Genomic DNA, 16853 nt, shown 5'->3' with positions numbered 1-16853 from the left:
TTACGAAGGATACCTGTCTGCGGTATTACAACGACGGCATAGTTCATTACAATCTGACATTAAAAAAGTCACCATTATTCAAAGATTTTTGGATTTTCTTTTTAAAATTAGATGTCAGAAATTAAATAGTAAATAATATTATCAACACGAAAGTAACTTCATTCTGATTCACGATTATACTGAAACACAATTTTTAAATTGAATTTTCTTTTATTAAAAAAATAAACATAATTTAGTCTTTTCTGAGTTTTCTTTTATGACTTCGACGCCTTTCTCTATTCTTTTTTTCTTCATCGTTTGATTCTCTTGAAGATTTGGTGTGTTTCGGTATTTCAGTTTCTGGGGATTCTGACCACCTCCATGAACGGGGAGGAGTTCGTCTAAAATAAAACAAATATTCAATAAAATTGTATGAAAATATTAAAGCTATCATATCAAATTGCAATAAAGAACCCAAACGAGGATGTCAAAATAAATACCTTCTAGGAATATAGTTTTCTTCAGGTAATTTTTGTAAAGAAAATAAGTTATTGGGATTTCTGAATATGTGTAAGAAGTTACATGAGCGGCCTTTATGACATCGCTGTTTCGCCTGGAGACCTGAAAATGCAATAATATTAATTAAATTAACGATTCCGAAACCAAAGTAGGTAGTTTAATAGTGTGTTTTAGAAAAGACATGTGATTATTACCGCATATAGCATTTCTCCATGAACGAATATTGCAGAACTGTAAGGAGAGTTGCCTACCGCCGTACCATCGTGAATTCAGAAACCTATATGCAGCCACCGCACATCGTAAATCTGCATATTCTATGTACGTATTACCACGAAGATGTTTTTCGTAATTTTTACAAACCTGCAAAATATTAACTATATATGAGTCGACTATTATCAAAGGCGGCAATCTGACTTTTGGACAATGATTGGTAAATCAGAAAAACGAATTATTGACTTTGTATTCCTTTGGCAGTCACAAAACTCTTCGGAACGACATCTTAGATAAATAACAGGTTAACTATTAACCTTTATTTAATGCAGGTTTTGAACCGTATTCTTTGAAGGAGACGATTATATTCAAATAAATCTGTATTGACATATCAATAAATTTTTTTTGTCCAAATGTACAGATTGCCGCCTTTGATAATAGACGACTCATTTAATAGGCATGGGAATCGAAGCCCAATTAATTGAAAATAAATTGTATTTTTTATATTTCAGTATAGTACCTATATTTTTTCAAACCTTTTAAGTGGTCAGTATCTTAGAACGACCCAACTCTTTCGAATTATAATAATTAAAAAATAATTATTTTTTAAAAATTAAATGAACACAAATTACAATTATTTTACATTTTAAAATGTTTCTTTGGATAAACGGTATTTTCAAATCTTTTGCTATTAAACCAATAACAAGTTCTTTCACTACCAACAGTTTCACCATAAGTGTCAGGGAGCACAAGAGGAACCTCAGGCTCAGATTTAAGTTAACTATAGAGATACATCAACACCTCGGCAAATTACGAGATTTTAGCTTGTAAACAGATATCTTCAATCGAGAAAAATTTTATGATCGACTTGTTTATGAAGTCGTCGTGGCCTAAAGGATAAGAAGTCCGGTGCAGCGGTCTAGCGATGTACCGGTGCTCGAATCCCGCAGGCGGGTACCAACTTTTCTAATAAAATATGTACTTAGCAAATGTTCATGACTGACTTCCACGGTGAACCCGCGCCACCTACCACCAGTAATTGCGCAAATTATAATTTGGTTGGTAGGACCTCTTGTGAGTATGCACGGGTAGGTATCGCCACCCTGCCTATTTCTGCCGTAAAGCAGTAATGCGTTTCGATTTGAAGGGTGGGGTAGCCCTTGTAACCATACTAAGACCTTAAAACTCAAACCTTATATCTCAAGGTGGGTGGCGCATTTACGTTGTAGATGTCTATGGGCTCCAGTAACCACTTAACACCAGGTGGGCTGTGAGCTCGTCCACCAATCTAAGCAATAAAAAAAATGATTCCTTAAGATGTTTTATAACGTTGATAATGCTATTAATTCGATGAATAGCTTTACGCTAACAACTATCCATAGGAGAGCGGCGGGAGTAAAGTTATACACTGATCACATTGCCGTACCTACCTTAAATTGCACTATTTTTCCAAATTTTTCGAATTCTGTCAAAACATCACAGAAGAATTCTTCAAATTCCTTGTAAGTTTCATTTTCATCATATTCTAACATAATATCAGCGTCATATTCATTATTTTCAAACATATTGTCGAGACCGAAATGAGCGTAAAAATTTTTGGCCAACAAAACCTGAAAAATAACTTTCAATGTAATAAAATGGAATTATTTGAGTTAGCAAAATATCGCTACTAGTAGTAGTAGTACTAGCAGTACTAGTACTTATACGCACGTTGCTTATACTTGGATATTGATGATTTCTTGAACACTGGTCCCCAAACCGACATGTCGCAGTTTTAGAAAAAAATGTGCACATTTCGGTACCAGGTCGCGTATCACACACATAATTCAACTCTTTAGGAGGTTCACACGAATCACCCGCCATAAACTTTTGTAAATTCTCCAGAAATTCTTGATGTTTCTTCATATTTTCTTCTTTAATTTGTTTTAATTTTTCTTCTTCTATTTTCCGTCTCTCTTTTTCTGCTTCCCATTCCTATTGTTTCAAATATAGCAATGTTTATTATAGTTTTTTTGCTCATATACATTATAGCCTATCTAATGTTAAATTGTAAACAGAGCTAGGTTACCAAATATGTTACAATTGGAACGTGTGACTACTGACTGCTAGCGGTAGAAATCGGCAGATTGTGATGTCAACTTGTGCTTACCATCCTGGTTGTAATAATATAATATATTGTGTATAATTACTTATCAGCGCGCTCACAAGACGTCCTACCAGTAAATTGATACCCATCTGTGATATTCAAATACCAACATACTAATATCGTTCATTATTCTATAGGCCACGACAATTTCTAAAGTCTTACTTCGAAGTAACATGAAACATGGTTTTCTTATACTTACAAGTGTTAATTTGATTTTTTGTTCCATTTTTTCCTGCAACAATCTTTCTTTATATTGCTGAAGTTTTTCCCAATTATCCATGTAATTTTTTTCTGCTTGTAACCATTTCTCGTTCTCAATCTTATTTGATAAAATTATTTGTTCTTCTATTAGGTTATCTAATATTTGTTGCTGTGCTTGTAAATCAGAATCCTCCATAATTGAGTCTGGAGAAACAAATGTTGTTTTTATTACTAATACAATTACTATTTAATAACAATGAAATTTAATGTTTGTCTAGCAAAATGAAGCCTGTTGTAGTGTGGTAAAAAATGAAAAATATATATTTTAGAGTATTAAAGTAAGCCTTGTAGGGGTGTATACATGTATTTATGCACTGTTGTTTTATGACTAACATATATTTTTTTTAAATTTATTACCTCTTAATTGTGCTTGTTGTACTCTTATTTTACGTCTTCTTTGACGCTTTGCAATTCTTCTCCACTCTGAATGCCTAGAAAGAAAATTCATTTACTACATTTGCATTGTCTGTAAAATTGCTGAAGAATGTAAAAGCATTCATTGAGCAATTGACTTTCTTTATTCTTATCTTAATATTTGACTATGAGGCCATTAGATGATGCCCAGACGAGTGAAAGGAATGGGTATTTACAATCTAACAACATTCTTTAAACAAACGTTATTAAATTTTTCAGTCTAAATTTATTTTTTATTACATAGATGATTGAATGAACTCGTTCTCCACCTGGTGTTACATAGTTACTGGAGCCCATAGACACCAAAACGTAATTACTGCCATCCATTTTGAGACTGCAGGTCTATATCTCCAGTAATCATGGAAAAATCATTCCAAAGAAGTTTTTGGCTGCTTTGATTTTTATTATAATTATGATAATATTCTTTTTTCATGAGTCATTCATGAACATAAGTTAAGTATGACATTTGAAAAATTGGTACCTGAATGTGAGATTTGAACACCAGTATAGCCTGATTACTTGATACAAATACAACAACCTATGAAATATTACAATGAGTAAAAATTTTGATCTTCTTAGATATGTATTCTAAGATAAGATATTCTAATAGATTCTATTTGTGCATTTCTTTTTATTGCTCTGGATAAGCAGATTAGTTCATCTAATCGGATGTCCTGTTCTTACTGAAGTATTACTTTCCAAAGTATATAGCATCAACTATCTTGAGATGCATGATTTATTTAAGTAGGTGTTTCCGAAATATTACGAATTTCTGTAATCCTCGCACGAGATCGAGAATTGTTCTCAATTCGAAATTTTATAATTTATTATTCAATCATGAATTTCGATTGACATTGTTCAGAAGGAAAATATAATTCTAAATGATATGGATATAGAATTCTAAATATTCGTTTCTATCTAATAAAACTATTTGTTATAATTAAATTAATTATGAAATTACCTTCCCATTATTGTGACGTGTTGTCGGCAGCTTTAGTGCAAAGAAACTCTTAGAGAGAAATAAAACAAACACTGCGTTTCACTGTGCTGTTTCGTTGGTGCAGTTAACCCTAGCATCTAGCAAGCAACTAGGCAATAACTATAGTTGCTAGTGCTCAGCATTCTAAGTATCGTGATCATCGTCAATTATAATTCCATTAGCTTGCGATGAGAAGAAAACAAATTACAAATAGCACCAATCAAATAATCCGACGAAGGCGCAGTAGTGATTTTTATTCGTGATTTTTTTTCCTAATTGTAGCGGTAATGGTGTATGATTAAGACGAATATTAACAATTTATTATTGCGAAACAATAATACAAGTTAATACGAATACAGTTTATTACTGTTTAATACACACAGATGATTGTATACAAGTGTTGACATTTATTGTTTGTTTACCTTTATTTATTTAATTCTTTGATCAATTTAGGCAAAGGGAAAGTAGCTCACACTATTAATATTTTTTACGTAGGTCTTATAGGATGTATGAACGCAGAAATGGAAGAAAATAAAACGAAATAATTGTTTAAAAAATGAAATGAAGTGAAATAGAAATAAACGACTGTTGAGAATAGACAATACCGGAGGTGTTGCCTGAAATGAAATAACGTTTTAGTAAAATAGTGAGCATTTAATGAGAAGTGTATTTTCAATGTATTTTCGGTAGCATTGAGAAACCATACCACGTCACTTTTATTCAATTTTCTCACACTTATGCACTTTCCCAGATGCCAACTGTCCATAGGCTACTGTTATTACAAGCTTAAACGTGAAGAAACAAATTAAATGTAACAATTCACACAATTTGAGAGATCCATCCACTTGGATCCAATGGATGGTTCCACTGAATGGGCGGAGCATCATGGTCGTTCTAGGCGGTGACTACTCCGATACCATGACCATTAACGCTGGTTCGATGGTACATGGCATGGCTGGTACACGGTTCGATGCTCTCCCCACGCTTTTCATCCTGTATATCAATGACATGCTGTATATTGATGGCATGCATTGCTATGCGGATGACAGCACGGAGGATGCGCGATATATGGGTCATCAGAGTTTCTCTCGGATTGTGGTATAAGAGAGACGATCAAAACTTGTGTTCGAAGTGAATTGGACTTGGTTCAGTTTAACCCGTTGAAGACACAAGTTTGCGCGTTTACTGCGAAGAAGGACACCTTTGTTATGGTACCGCAATTCCAAGACGTATCCATGCAACGTTCCACAGGTATTGGGATACTTAGAGTCACATGTCTTTGATCAAACGAGGCTTGTGGAGAGTACTTAATGGTAGGCAGCGGCTTAGCTCTGCCCCTGGCATTACTGAAGTCCATGGACGACAGTAACCACTCACCGTCAGGTGGATCATATGCTCGTCTGTCTACAAGGCCAATAAAAAAAAACATTTAACACAAGGTGAGCTTGTTATACATACCTAGCAACATAAAAATAAAACCCAAATGGCAGAACCCGTTTTGGACAGTACAAGAAAATAGAGGTGAGGTGACCTGATAGTACGGCATCCAGTAAGCATGACGTATGGACGCCAAATAACAACGCGGCGTCAATGAATAGTAAGTGAATTATCTATGGCGGGATGGCGTGAAGACCAAAAAAACTGCCTCGACGGTCTTGTTGTTGCAGCAACATTATTCCATCTTCTAGAACAAATCTCTAAGACAGACTGTGGAAAATTAAACATCTCATACCTAGTTCAAAAACTTTTATTTTTCTTCTGCATTTTTTTTAGTGCTTAGGTGGGTAGACGAGCTCACGGCCCACCTGGTGTTAAGTGGTTACCGGAACCAATATATTTAATATAGGTACCTTGAGACAAGAATTCTAAGGTCTCCGTTTTTACAGTACAAAGGCTGCCCTAACCTTCAAACCGAAACGCATTACTGCTTCACGGCAGAAATAGGCAAGTTGGTAGTACCAACCCCTGCGGACTCACAAAACGTCCTATCACCAGTAATTACGCAAATTATAATTTTGCGGATTAGTTTTTTATTACACGATATTATTTCTTCACCGTGGAAGTCAATCGTGAACGTTTGCTAAGTACGTATTTCTTTAGAAAAGTTGGTACCAGCCTGCGGGATTCGAACACCGTTGCATCGCTAGACCGCTGCACCGGACGTCTTATCCTTTAGGCCACGACGACTTCATTCTGGGATACCTATCTATATTAATAGTAATATTTATATGTTATTAAGTAGATTAAAGAATTTTTTAAATTTTGTAGGTACTTATAAAATATATTGTTTTTCTCGTAGGCCATTTTAACGAATAAAATGAAATTATATTTTGTCTAAAAGTTGAATTTAACCCTTTTTTAAGAAGCCCCCTGAAACATGGACGTGTGTAGTAGTACAATAAGAGACCTAATAATACATGATAATATTGACGGCATAATTGAATTTCTCCGATCTGGCTTAAATCCAAACTACGAAGGTGGGTGGCCAATAAGGTTGGCTGCTCGACATGGATTGTTTGCTGTGGTAAAATTGTTTATTCAATTTGGTGCAGATCCTCATTTATTGAGTGGAACAGGTCAGTTTTTTTTATCAACAAAATAAAATAACTTACTATAAACAAACTTGAAATGCATTTTTAAATTAAATTTGTTGGTGTTATTCTAGATAATATGGGTTATATTTTTATAGCTGTGCTTTGAAAATCTATAACTGATTTCTTATAGTTGAATTTAATATGGTTTTCAATAAATGCAAAACTTAAGAATTATGAAAGCAGATAGGTATAAAACAGATTTAAGTATCAATTATACGTATAGATTGATACGTACATACACGGTTTTTCAAGACAACATTTCAAGGGTATTATTTCTATGACATTTGTGGTTACCTCACAACCTAATATAATTTTTTTTCAGGGGCTTCTACGTTACAGCTTGCTGTATTTTCTGGAAAGCACTGGAATACTGATAATTGGATATTTTTACTTTCATATTGTGATTCTTCACAACTAGCAGACGGAGCTGCAGTAGCAATTGTGTTTAAAAATGTTGTAGCATTAAAAAAAATATTGGCTACGGGACGATGTAACGTACATGTACCGACGTCTCTAACAGGTGAATAAGTTTAAATTTTATCCTGATTTTTCAACATTCACATTCATTACACAACCAACGCAACTACTGGTGGTAGGACCTCTTGTGAGTCCACGCGGGTAAGTACCACCACCCTGCTTATTTCTGCCGTGAAGCAATAATGCGTTTCGGTTTGAAGGGTGGGGCAACCGTTGTAACTATACTTGAGACCTTAGAACTTATATCTCAAGGTGGGTGGCGCATTTACATTGTAGATGTCTATGGGCTCCAGTAACCACTTAACACCGGGTGGGCTGTGAGCTCGTCCACCCATCTAAGCAATAAAAAATAAAAAATAAAAAAATAAAAAAAATTAACTCTATTACAGGAAAAACCCTTGACCAATTGGCAAAAGGCTATAAAGTATCGAATTGGTTAGAGGCACCGGGATCAAGTCATTTTCCCGAAAATGAAGCTAATAGACCACTAATAATTACTACGCGTCCAATAACCTCGAGGAACACTTCACAACAAAATAACACGTGCAGTATCAATTCAGCGGGTCGTGACGCTTCACTTAGCTTGCAGAGATCCTCGACAAATACCAATATTGCAGTTCCGAATTCTCCAAGAAACATATTACAGCAAGAACCTACCTTGAATACAATTTCACCTAGTACCACTTCAAGAACTAGTAGACCGGTACGCAAAAATCATTAGAGTTCTCAAGCAATTATCTAGCTTAGACAAGAATCTACACAGCCATTTGCGTAGTGATTATTGGAGCCTATACGACAACCTATCAATAGACACCGCACCGCACCGCGAATGCCGAAACCTAAGCTCACGGATGACTAACATTCATTCATTACTTTGTGAAATTATATCTATGAGAAATTAGTATATTAATGATCTGATCTAGCTGTGTCCCGCGTTCAAACTCATGTAAAATTTTGAAATTTTCGATAGTATGATTAGGTAGTGTAAATAATCATGTTACGATCTTAAAGCTAGCACCTACTCATAAAAATCTGAATTTTTGTTTCGTTGTAACAAATCGTACAATATAATGTCCTACCAAATTATTTCGAGAAATAAACTCATGTAGCCACTTGATTTTTGAGTCTGTTTGGATAACCACAAAGGAGATGCCAACAATAATATAGCCCACCTTAGCTTAATTTCTGACATGTACGTATGTACATGTTATGTACTCGTGTACAAGGGCGGATCCAGCTTTGGCGCCAGGAGGGGGTCACATAGTCAAATTTAGATGCGTTCGTTCCCAAGCGTTTGCCATTATACAAAGTTATTATATTATATTAAATTAATTAAATATTGAAGGTATGTAGTTACATAAAATCTGTATGGTGACAAAATATATAAATAAAATCATTATATTCAATTAGTGGTCCACCTAAGTCCTGGAACCAGCTCAGGGGGTGGTCATGACCCCCATGACCCACCCCCTGGATCCGCCATTGCTCGTGTATCATATTCTTAATGTTATCAAGTTTTTATTAATGTAATAATCAATACTTACTTTGTTTCAGAGCATGAGATCATCATCTCACTACACTGATCGTAATTTATCACCATCCGTAGTGAGATTCTTCAATCAGTCCGTAGGACAGTCGTCGCTGACTCCAAGACAAAATATAGTTAGGGTTTCCTCACCAACGTGCAACGAAACGCTGCGCCATTGATTTTAAAATTCAGTTCACATAAAGAAATTGGGAGAGGAGTATTTTATAAAACTAAAGTATGACATGGTTATGATAGCTATTATTTTAATTAATAAATAAACTGATAAAACGCAAGAATTAGAAATTATGATACATACGGTGAAGGTATATTTCCTTCGTAAAATGAAAATCCGCGTGCTTAGTGCGAGTTTTTTAACGTTATCGATAGCGTAAAAGTTAGCCCAATTTTGTATGCTGTTAAAACAGCGTCCCTAACGGCAAACGTACGCAAACGATCCCAGTCCATACAAAATGAGCTAACTTTTACGTTATCGAGAACGTTAAAAAACTCGCACTAAGCACACAGACCGCCAAAATTGTTCGTACTTTGTTTGGTAGGCCGTTTTGTGAGCCCGCATAGGTCGACGCCGCGGTCCTGTTCTATTTCGCAAACAGCCAAGCGTTAAGGTTTGAATGAATAGGATCGTCGAGAGGATTAATAAACTGCATTGTCTTGAGATTGGCGCCATCTTTCATGTTTTGGGTGTCTATGGGCCTATTAACCGCTTAATACCAACTTGGCCGAAAATCTTGCTACCACAGACCAATAAAAATAGTTTTAATTCTTGATTCGTCTATAAATAAATATAATTATAAATATAATTGAAAATAATAATGACATTACACAATTTTAAAATTGTTTGTTTTATTTTAATTTTAATATCGGTTGGGCATAACAATATACATGTTGAAATAAAACGCCAGAAGTATTAAAAAAATATGTAATGCTCTTTGAAGTACGCACGTTAATTACAAATACAGAAAGTATTTTTGATATTTGTGTTGCGTTTCTCTAAATTTATCTATCTATACACTGAGCTATTCGAAACGTATTTCTTACAATTTAGGAATCCAACAGCGGCGTATCAATTGCTTAAAAAGAAAATTAAGTAGAGGCTAATTACGTTGTAGTTAATACTAGTCCCTATAAAAACCATAGTGAATTAGCTGTACCTACAACGCTTCATCCACTTCCGATTATAGTTCCTGTGTCGGAGTGCATAAACTAACTGCTTGCGTTTCAGACATGTTTACGATACTCTGAAATAAATCGTTAATGTTATATTTTGGAATGTGGTATTTTATAGTTATAAAGACGCTGATTTTATTTTTTGAGTCGACAGTGATTGTATATTTAAATGAAACTGATTATAATACATTTTTTTAATATTCAATTATTATTATTCCGACAAACATTCCTATTTCTTTTGTCCTAAAAACCTCGTACGAACTAAGTACTAGGAGCATATAAAAAAAAATCTATGTCGATCCAGCCATACTTAGAGATCAGAGGGGCGAGCACGAAAGACTAATGAAAAACTACATATTCGTATCGCTATCGAGAAAATATTATTTGATTCAAATAATCTCTTTAAAGCTCTATAAAGTAGCCGCCTCTACCGTGCGTAAAAAGGACTAATTTTGGCATCACGAATGATTTATTTACTTTCGCATCGTTTCGCAGTTTAATCGTCACATTCTAGAAACTGATGCCCATAATCGAGAAGAGCACGAAAATTATTTTGAAATACTGTATTGTAACGAAAAACGTTTGATTGAAACGATACCTAAATATTTGTGTTACATATTTACACATAAGACGTTTTTTTTTCTCCTACCTATGCTGATAGCCTTGAGAGATTATATCAGCGTTACCGGACGAGTAGGTGAGCTCACGGAGCTCAAACCTGACGAAGTTGCTAATACTGACCCTAGCAAGAGCAGTGCTTCGCAGAATCTACCACCGGTTCGGAAACGCGACCCACTGAGAAGATACGGCGAGAAACTTAGTGTGCTGTGTCTGTGGGTTAATTAAGTCGCCGAGCCCTTCGTCGCAATCGACGGGTTCGACGAGAACGATGACCGGTGCTTGAGGTACCTAATAGCACCGTTAGTGGATCGGGAGGATCCGATATGACCTGTTTTGGGCGACGTCGACTGTTTACCATTTGGTCCGCAAAATCGGTAATGAGGACGATTTTGCATTATTTTGCAAATTAAGTACCTACTAAAGAATGCATTATTATACAAGTACAAACATAATTCACTATTAATAATAACAACTACACTTACTTGGTGTCTTACGTTATCCACACCTTCAATTATTAAAGTCATTCCGAGAAAATGAGACATTTTACTTTTGAGGCAGTCCAAAAAATTTGCCAGTATAATATTCTATTGAAAATAAAACAATTACTTATTAAATATTTTTTTTGTAAATAAATAAAATATTTAATTTTCATCGGTCCTTAATAAGTGTACCAAATTTTGAGCTAATCCGACGTTTTGAAGGGGGTCAAAATCATGTTCAAAGATTCCGTTACAAACATACATACGTCTGAAGCTAATAAAAGCGTATTAAAAAACTTTTAACGAAGCATTAAGTATTAGTAATTCTGTTAACGGCTCAGCGCAGAATTAAGTCAAACTTATTAAATCGCTTTTAATTCGATCTGTCTACTGTTTATTATTTACCACTAAGAGATTAGTTTATAACACAAGATATACTTCTCTCGGTCTTTGTACTGGAGTCACAATAGGAAAGTCTTTAAGAATACATATTTTCGGGTAGGTCAGTGGTTCCCCTCGCCAAAAACGTACTTTGTAATATGGGCATTCATCGTTTGGTAGCCTATAACCATGCTGGTAACAAATAGTTACACAAATTAAGTAAAATTTACTAGTTCTAATTTGATATAAAATGTTATATTCTCATGATGAAAACATGTTGCAAAGTTTTTACGTGTAGAAGAGGCAGACGAGTGTAATAACATAACGCGGCAAATCACCTTCCGGGAATCGAAGCGGTAAAAAACGATCCGAGGTGATAAAATAAAAAACATTCATAAACTCTATTGAGGACTTTAATGTTGTGTATAGTGAAGTTATTAGTGCGTGAGTGTAAAACAATGTCTTGCGTACGTGTGTGTGAGAACGCTTGTGTGTGTGTGTGCACAATTCTGAAGGTGAGAACAATTAATGCGGTTCTTTTCCAGTCACCGTCCTCGCCGAACCCGTCGATTGCGACGAAGGGCTCGACGAGTAAATTAACCCACAGACACAGCCCACTGAGTTTCCCACTGGATCTTTTCAGTGGGTCGCGTTTCCGATCCGGTGATGGATTCTGCGAATCACTGCTCTTGCTAGGGCCAATGTTAGCAACACTACCGGTTAGAGCGCCATGAGCTCACCTACACTTCAAGGAGAAGCTGAAATAGTCTCTCAAGGCTATCAGCATAGATAGGAAAAAAAAGCTGTTATTGATAGAAATCTTATTCAGAACTCAGCTCGTAAAAATACTAGACCGATGTTCGTTTATTTTTGAGATGACTGTAATAATTTTAGTATTTGTATAATTTTTTTATGTTGCAAGTGATTTATTGCCGTAATAAAACATGCGACATAGTGCTACTTACAATATTTTTCCAATGCCGACGCAGATCCTTGTAGCATTTAAAATTATTCGATTCAGATAAACTATTACAGAAGTCATCGATGCAAGCTTTGTTCAAACTGTTAAGAATGATAATAATATTTTGTTTTCATAAAATGAAATGCCTATGTAAAACAATTATACAGTCAAACCTGGGTAAGCGAGAACTGGATAAGTGAGAAAACTCTATAAGTGAGAGTAATAGCCAGGACCCGTCATTTTAAGCTCCCAAAACCTCTATTAGAGAGAAACAGAAACCTCTGTAAGAGAGAGTCGTTTTTCCCTCATCGACCTCTGTAAGTGAGACTGCTACTTATCTATACCTCTATAAGCGACAGTCGAGCTTTATTTATTTATATTATTTAGGAGGAACAAATGAAAAAACAAATTACAAATTTAACATCTGCTATTTTATGACTCATTCTTAACTTTAGTGGAACTTCCTTCTATTGTTTTTGAATTGTTTTCTCGTCAATATTGAACCTATTCTATTTCGTGGAATGAAATTCAGAGGGAGCATTAGCGAGAAACTCGGGTTAGTGAGAAACCTTTATAAGCGAGAATAAGATTGTGCTCCCTTGAACTCTCGCTTATCCAGGTTTGACTGTATACCTATTGAAAAAATAAATACCTTGGCAAAACTCTTATTGTTTCACCAACTAAAAACTCTTCCTTCGATCTAATTAAATGTATCTTTACTGGTTTCAGTTCTATAGCAGTAACGAGCTCTGAAATATTTTTTGCACTTAGAAAAACTTATCTATAGGTATTAGGTTGTCCCACAAAGGGTTTATGATATACCAAGCTGAAAAGTAGTGTAGTAGATAGTGTAATTAAGTAGAAATTAAGTAATTAAGTAGAAAATATAAGTGTAATTAATAGAATAATTGATTCGAGGAAAAAAGTTCTCAAATGAAAATTAAATATACTTTCGGAATCAAGAGTACTCGAGCACAACGAATCAATTATTCTTCTGTCAACCTTTGTTTATACTTTATTTTCATTGCTTAGATGGGTGGACGAGCTCACTGTACTTCTAGTGTTAAATGGATCCCATATATCCAAGAAATCGGATCCCATAGACATCAACAACGTAAATGCTGCCACTCATTTTGAGACATGAATTGTAAGTTTTCAGTTTTTACAATACAACGGCCACCCCACCCTTCAAACCGAAACGCATTACTGCTTCACGGCAGAAATAGGCAGGGCGGTGGTACCTACCCGCGCGGACTCACAAGAGGTCCTACCACCAGTAAAAATTCTGTATTTAATATAATGTTATAATCGTATAATGTAATTTAATAGTATAATCGTTAATCAGAATCATGTTACTTTTGTTTTTATAATATTATTTGGTATATAATTTCTGACATCTAATTTTAAAAAGAAAATTCGAAAAACCAGTAAATGATGGTGACTTTTTTAATGTCCAATTGTAATGGAACTATCACGTCGTTGTGATCCCGCAGACAGGTATCCTTTGTAACAATATGACGCTTTATTCAAAACAAGACGTGCTAGCACCAGTCAGTACTGCCAGGAAGTACTCCCTACAGGTCTGATAGTTTAAATACTAAATCTAAAGTTACATATTTTATGGAAATTGCAAATGTCTCACCACTACTTCGAATGGAATATTTGATGCCGTCTTCTGACTTTGTACTTGTCAAAAAATCTCTATTATTTATCATAAAATTATATCCAAGAACATTCCAAACTGGAGCCAGTTTGGCGGTCATTGTATAATGAAAACACAGTTCAAATAACTCTGGGGTGGCATTTTTTATTGGACCTTGCTAAAATCACAATTATTTTGATATTGTATTTTTTAAGAGATATGGAAATGGAAATATAATTAACTATAAAAAAATATTAAAAAGTATGCTTTTTGTACATTATACAGACCTTACTGAAACCCCGCTAATTAAACGAGTGCGTGCGCTAGGCCTCGGTTCGCAAACTATGGAAAACATCTGTAAAGGCTTTAATAAGCAAGAATTCCACATGACCACGACTGCTGTTCCAAGAGCAACCGACTATGATGATGATACGCAAAAGTAAATACCGTTTAAAATATCATTTGTGAAAACATTATTGAAACTGACGTAAAGTGATGGACTATTAGGACGCCTTAGGTATCGAACTGCTCATCAGTAGCGGCGGCGTGCGGCGAGGTACAAACACCATAATGCAGCGACCGGTAGTGTAGTCACGTAGTGTGTTACTACCGTAGAAAGGAACAAAGAAGCCCAGTCCTTCCAAACTAAACTATAGGCGAGTTCGCCTACACTTTCGGTGAAGCTAGCACAACCCTTCGAGGTTACTTAAAATAGGTATGCTAAAAAAGCATTCGTCTTCACCTCTGAGTACTTAGTGCGAGTTTTTTAACGTTCTCGATATCGTAAAAGTTAACTCAAATTTATATGCAATTGGAACAGCGCCCTTAGCGGCAACGTAGGCAAATGTTCCAACTCTATACAAAGTGTTAACTTTTACGCTATCGAGAACGTTAAAAAACTCGCACTAAGCAAGTAAGCACACCGTTCTGCCGCACCGGTGCTACATTCACCAACGCCGCTACCCAACCAGAAACCAATTTAAATAAATAAATAAAGATTTACTAACAATCACGCCACGTTAACTGGTCCCGTGATAAGTTCGTAAAGAACTTGTGTTACAGGTACCAGATAACGGAAATAAATGTAAGATTTTTATTATACACATACATATATTTGATATACATCCATAACCCTAGAAAAGACATTTATATTTATCATACAACTATCTTCCCTTGGCGGGATTCGAACCCGCGACCCCCTTGTGTAGTGACCATGTCACTTACCACTACACCAGACGGCCCTTAAATAATTGTCAAATGGATGATGTTAACACAGAACAACGGCTGCCCGTTTATCACTCCCATTTTCACGTCTGTGAGAAAACACTGAGCCATAATGGTGTGAGTGTAGGTTTGACTCAGCAGCCGTAAATTTTAAAATAATCTAACGTACATTATTTCAATTTTGGATAGCTTAATTTTTCGAAGAATAATTATGAGATATCTTAACTTAGTTTTTATTGCTAATGATAAAATCTTGGTCTAATTGTGTTAATACATTCATTACACCCACAGTTAAAATAATAATTACTTACTTGAATAAGTGAAAATCGTAAAAACATTGAGTTTAGCATATCATAGTCATCACCAACTTTATTAAATATTACATGAATTTGTTTGACATCAGTTTTGTCGGGACATGCCAATATGGACGAATTGGAAAAAATTAACATTCTGTTTGAAAAAAAAACTTAATTTATTAATTAAATTAATTTTATTTTTTTGATTTATTCACATATTTGTGAATAAATCAAAAAAATAAAATTCATACATATTTAATTTGGCTTAGGTAATCTCACCTGCATTTTAATATTTTCCAATGGTATGATGATGGGGCTGATCTGTCACGTTTATCGTTTAAGTTTGCAACTGCATTAATATAACCAATGTTTAAAAAATTTGGGTTTTTCAATGAATATTTGTAATTATGGTCCATGTTTCGTAAATATATTTTCTGTCCTTTACGTGTGTATTTCTGTAAATTTAGAAATTGGCGCCAAAATAATTAAGTAGTAGTAGTTTTATTTTTCCAACTGGAAAGGCATAGGGGTCATACCATATAGCCTAATCTTTTATATTTTTATTAATATGAATGTGCACTTGTGCAGTTTCACAGATACTAAACAGTTAATAAACCAGAGCTATTACGCATTTAAACCTGAAAAAACACTAAATAGACAAAATAAAACAAATCACACAACTTCACTCCTCGCGTTCCCGCCAAAAAGCCCCAAAATAATTAAATCTTTATTTTCTATTTGTTTCGTCTATTTGATAAGCAAGGAAAACATAATATACTGAGCCAAAATTGTTGTGTGAAAATTTAAATGAAATGAAAATTAAAATATAAAATAAAATTGGAGTGGATGAGGCAGCACTGTATGTGTTGGGTAAGTACCCCTTCTCTTCCCGTGGGTGTATTAAAAGCCTATTAGGATATCATCAAATAGTTTATTTTGTTATTGCAATAAAAG

The 16853-nt window shown here is 34.8% G+C and overlaps 3 protein-coding genes across 4 annotated transcripts; 1 reads left to right on the top strand and 2 right to left on the bottom strand.

Moving 5' to 3' along the window:
- Positions 1 to 190: 190 nt before the first annotated feature.
- On the bottom strand, positions 191 to 5099 carry LOC114245489 (U2 small nuclear ribonucleoprotein auxiliary factor 35 kDa subunit-related protein 2-like). Of its 2 annotated transcripts, none has more exons than XM_028177669.2 (8): positions 4491 to 5099; positions 3473 to 3546; positions 3054 to 3259; positions 2419 to 2682; positions 2139 to 2318; positions 693 to 858; positions 480 to 600; positions 191 to 380 (listed from the first exon to the last, which is right to left on the bottom strand). In XM_028177669.2, the coding sequence occupies exons 1-8, from the start codon at positions 4496 to 4498 to the stop codon at positions 233 to 235; spliced, it is 1167 nt and encodes a 388-aa protein (XP_028033470.2). In that variant the 5' UTR covers positions 4499 to 5099; the 3' UTR covers positions 191 to 232. The 2 variants fall into 2 exon arrangements, with proteins under 2 accessions (XP_028033470.2, XP_028033471.2); XM_028177670.2 differs by having other exon boundaries at positions 4931 to 5067.
- A 1642-nt stretch (positions 5100 to 6741) lies between these two features.
- LOC114245512 (uncharacterized) lies at positions 6742 to 9962 on the top strand. The gene is made up of 4 exons (XM_028177699.2): positions 6742 to 7084; positions 7425 to 7622; positions 7969 to 8282; positions 9134 to 9962. The coding sequence occupies exons 1-4, from the start codon at positions 6886 to 6888 to the stop codon at positions 9284 to 9286; spliced, it is 864 nt and encodes a 287-aa protein (XP_028033500.2). The 5' UTR covers positions 6742 to 6885; the 3' UTR covers positions 9287 to 9962.
- Positions 9963 to 10190: 228 nt separating this feature from the next.
- Positions 10191 to 16341, bottom strand: LOC114245448 (uncharacterized). The gene is made up of 8 exons (XM_028177613.2): positions 16179 to 16341; positions 15915 to 16053; positions 14380 to 14557; positions 13390 to 13486; positions 12742 to 12838; positions 11834 to 11968; positions 11399 to 11500; positions 10191 to 10366 (listed from the first exon to the last, which is right to left on the bottom strand). Exons 1-8 carry the CDS (start codon positions 16313 to 16315, stop codon positions 10304 to 10306), a joined length of 948 nt encoding a protein of 315 aa, XP_028033414.2. The 5' UTR covers positions 16316 to 16341; the 3' UTR covers positions 10191 to 10303.
- Between the last annotated feature and the right edge of the window lie 512 nt (positions 16342 to 16853).

Source organism: Bombyx mandarina, chromosome 04 (genome assembly GCF_030267445.1).
Source record: "Bombyx mandarina strain Sakado chromosome 04, ASM3026744v2".
NCBI lineage: Eukaryota > Metazoa > Arthropoda > Insecta > Lepidoptera > Bombycidae > Bombyx > Bombyx mandarina.
This window is presented reverse-complemented; position numbering and strand designations above follow the sequence as displayed.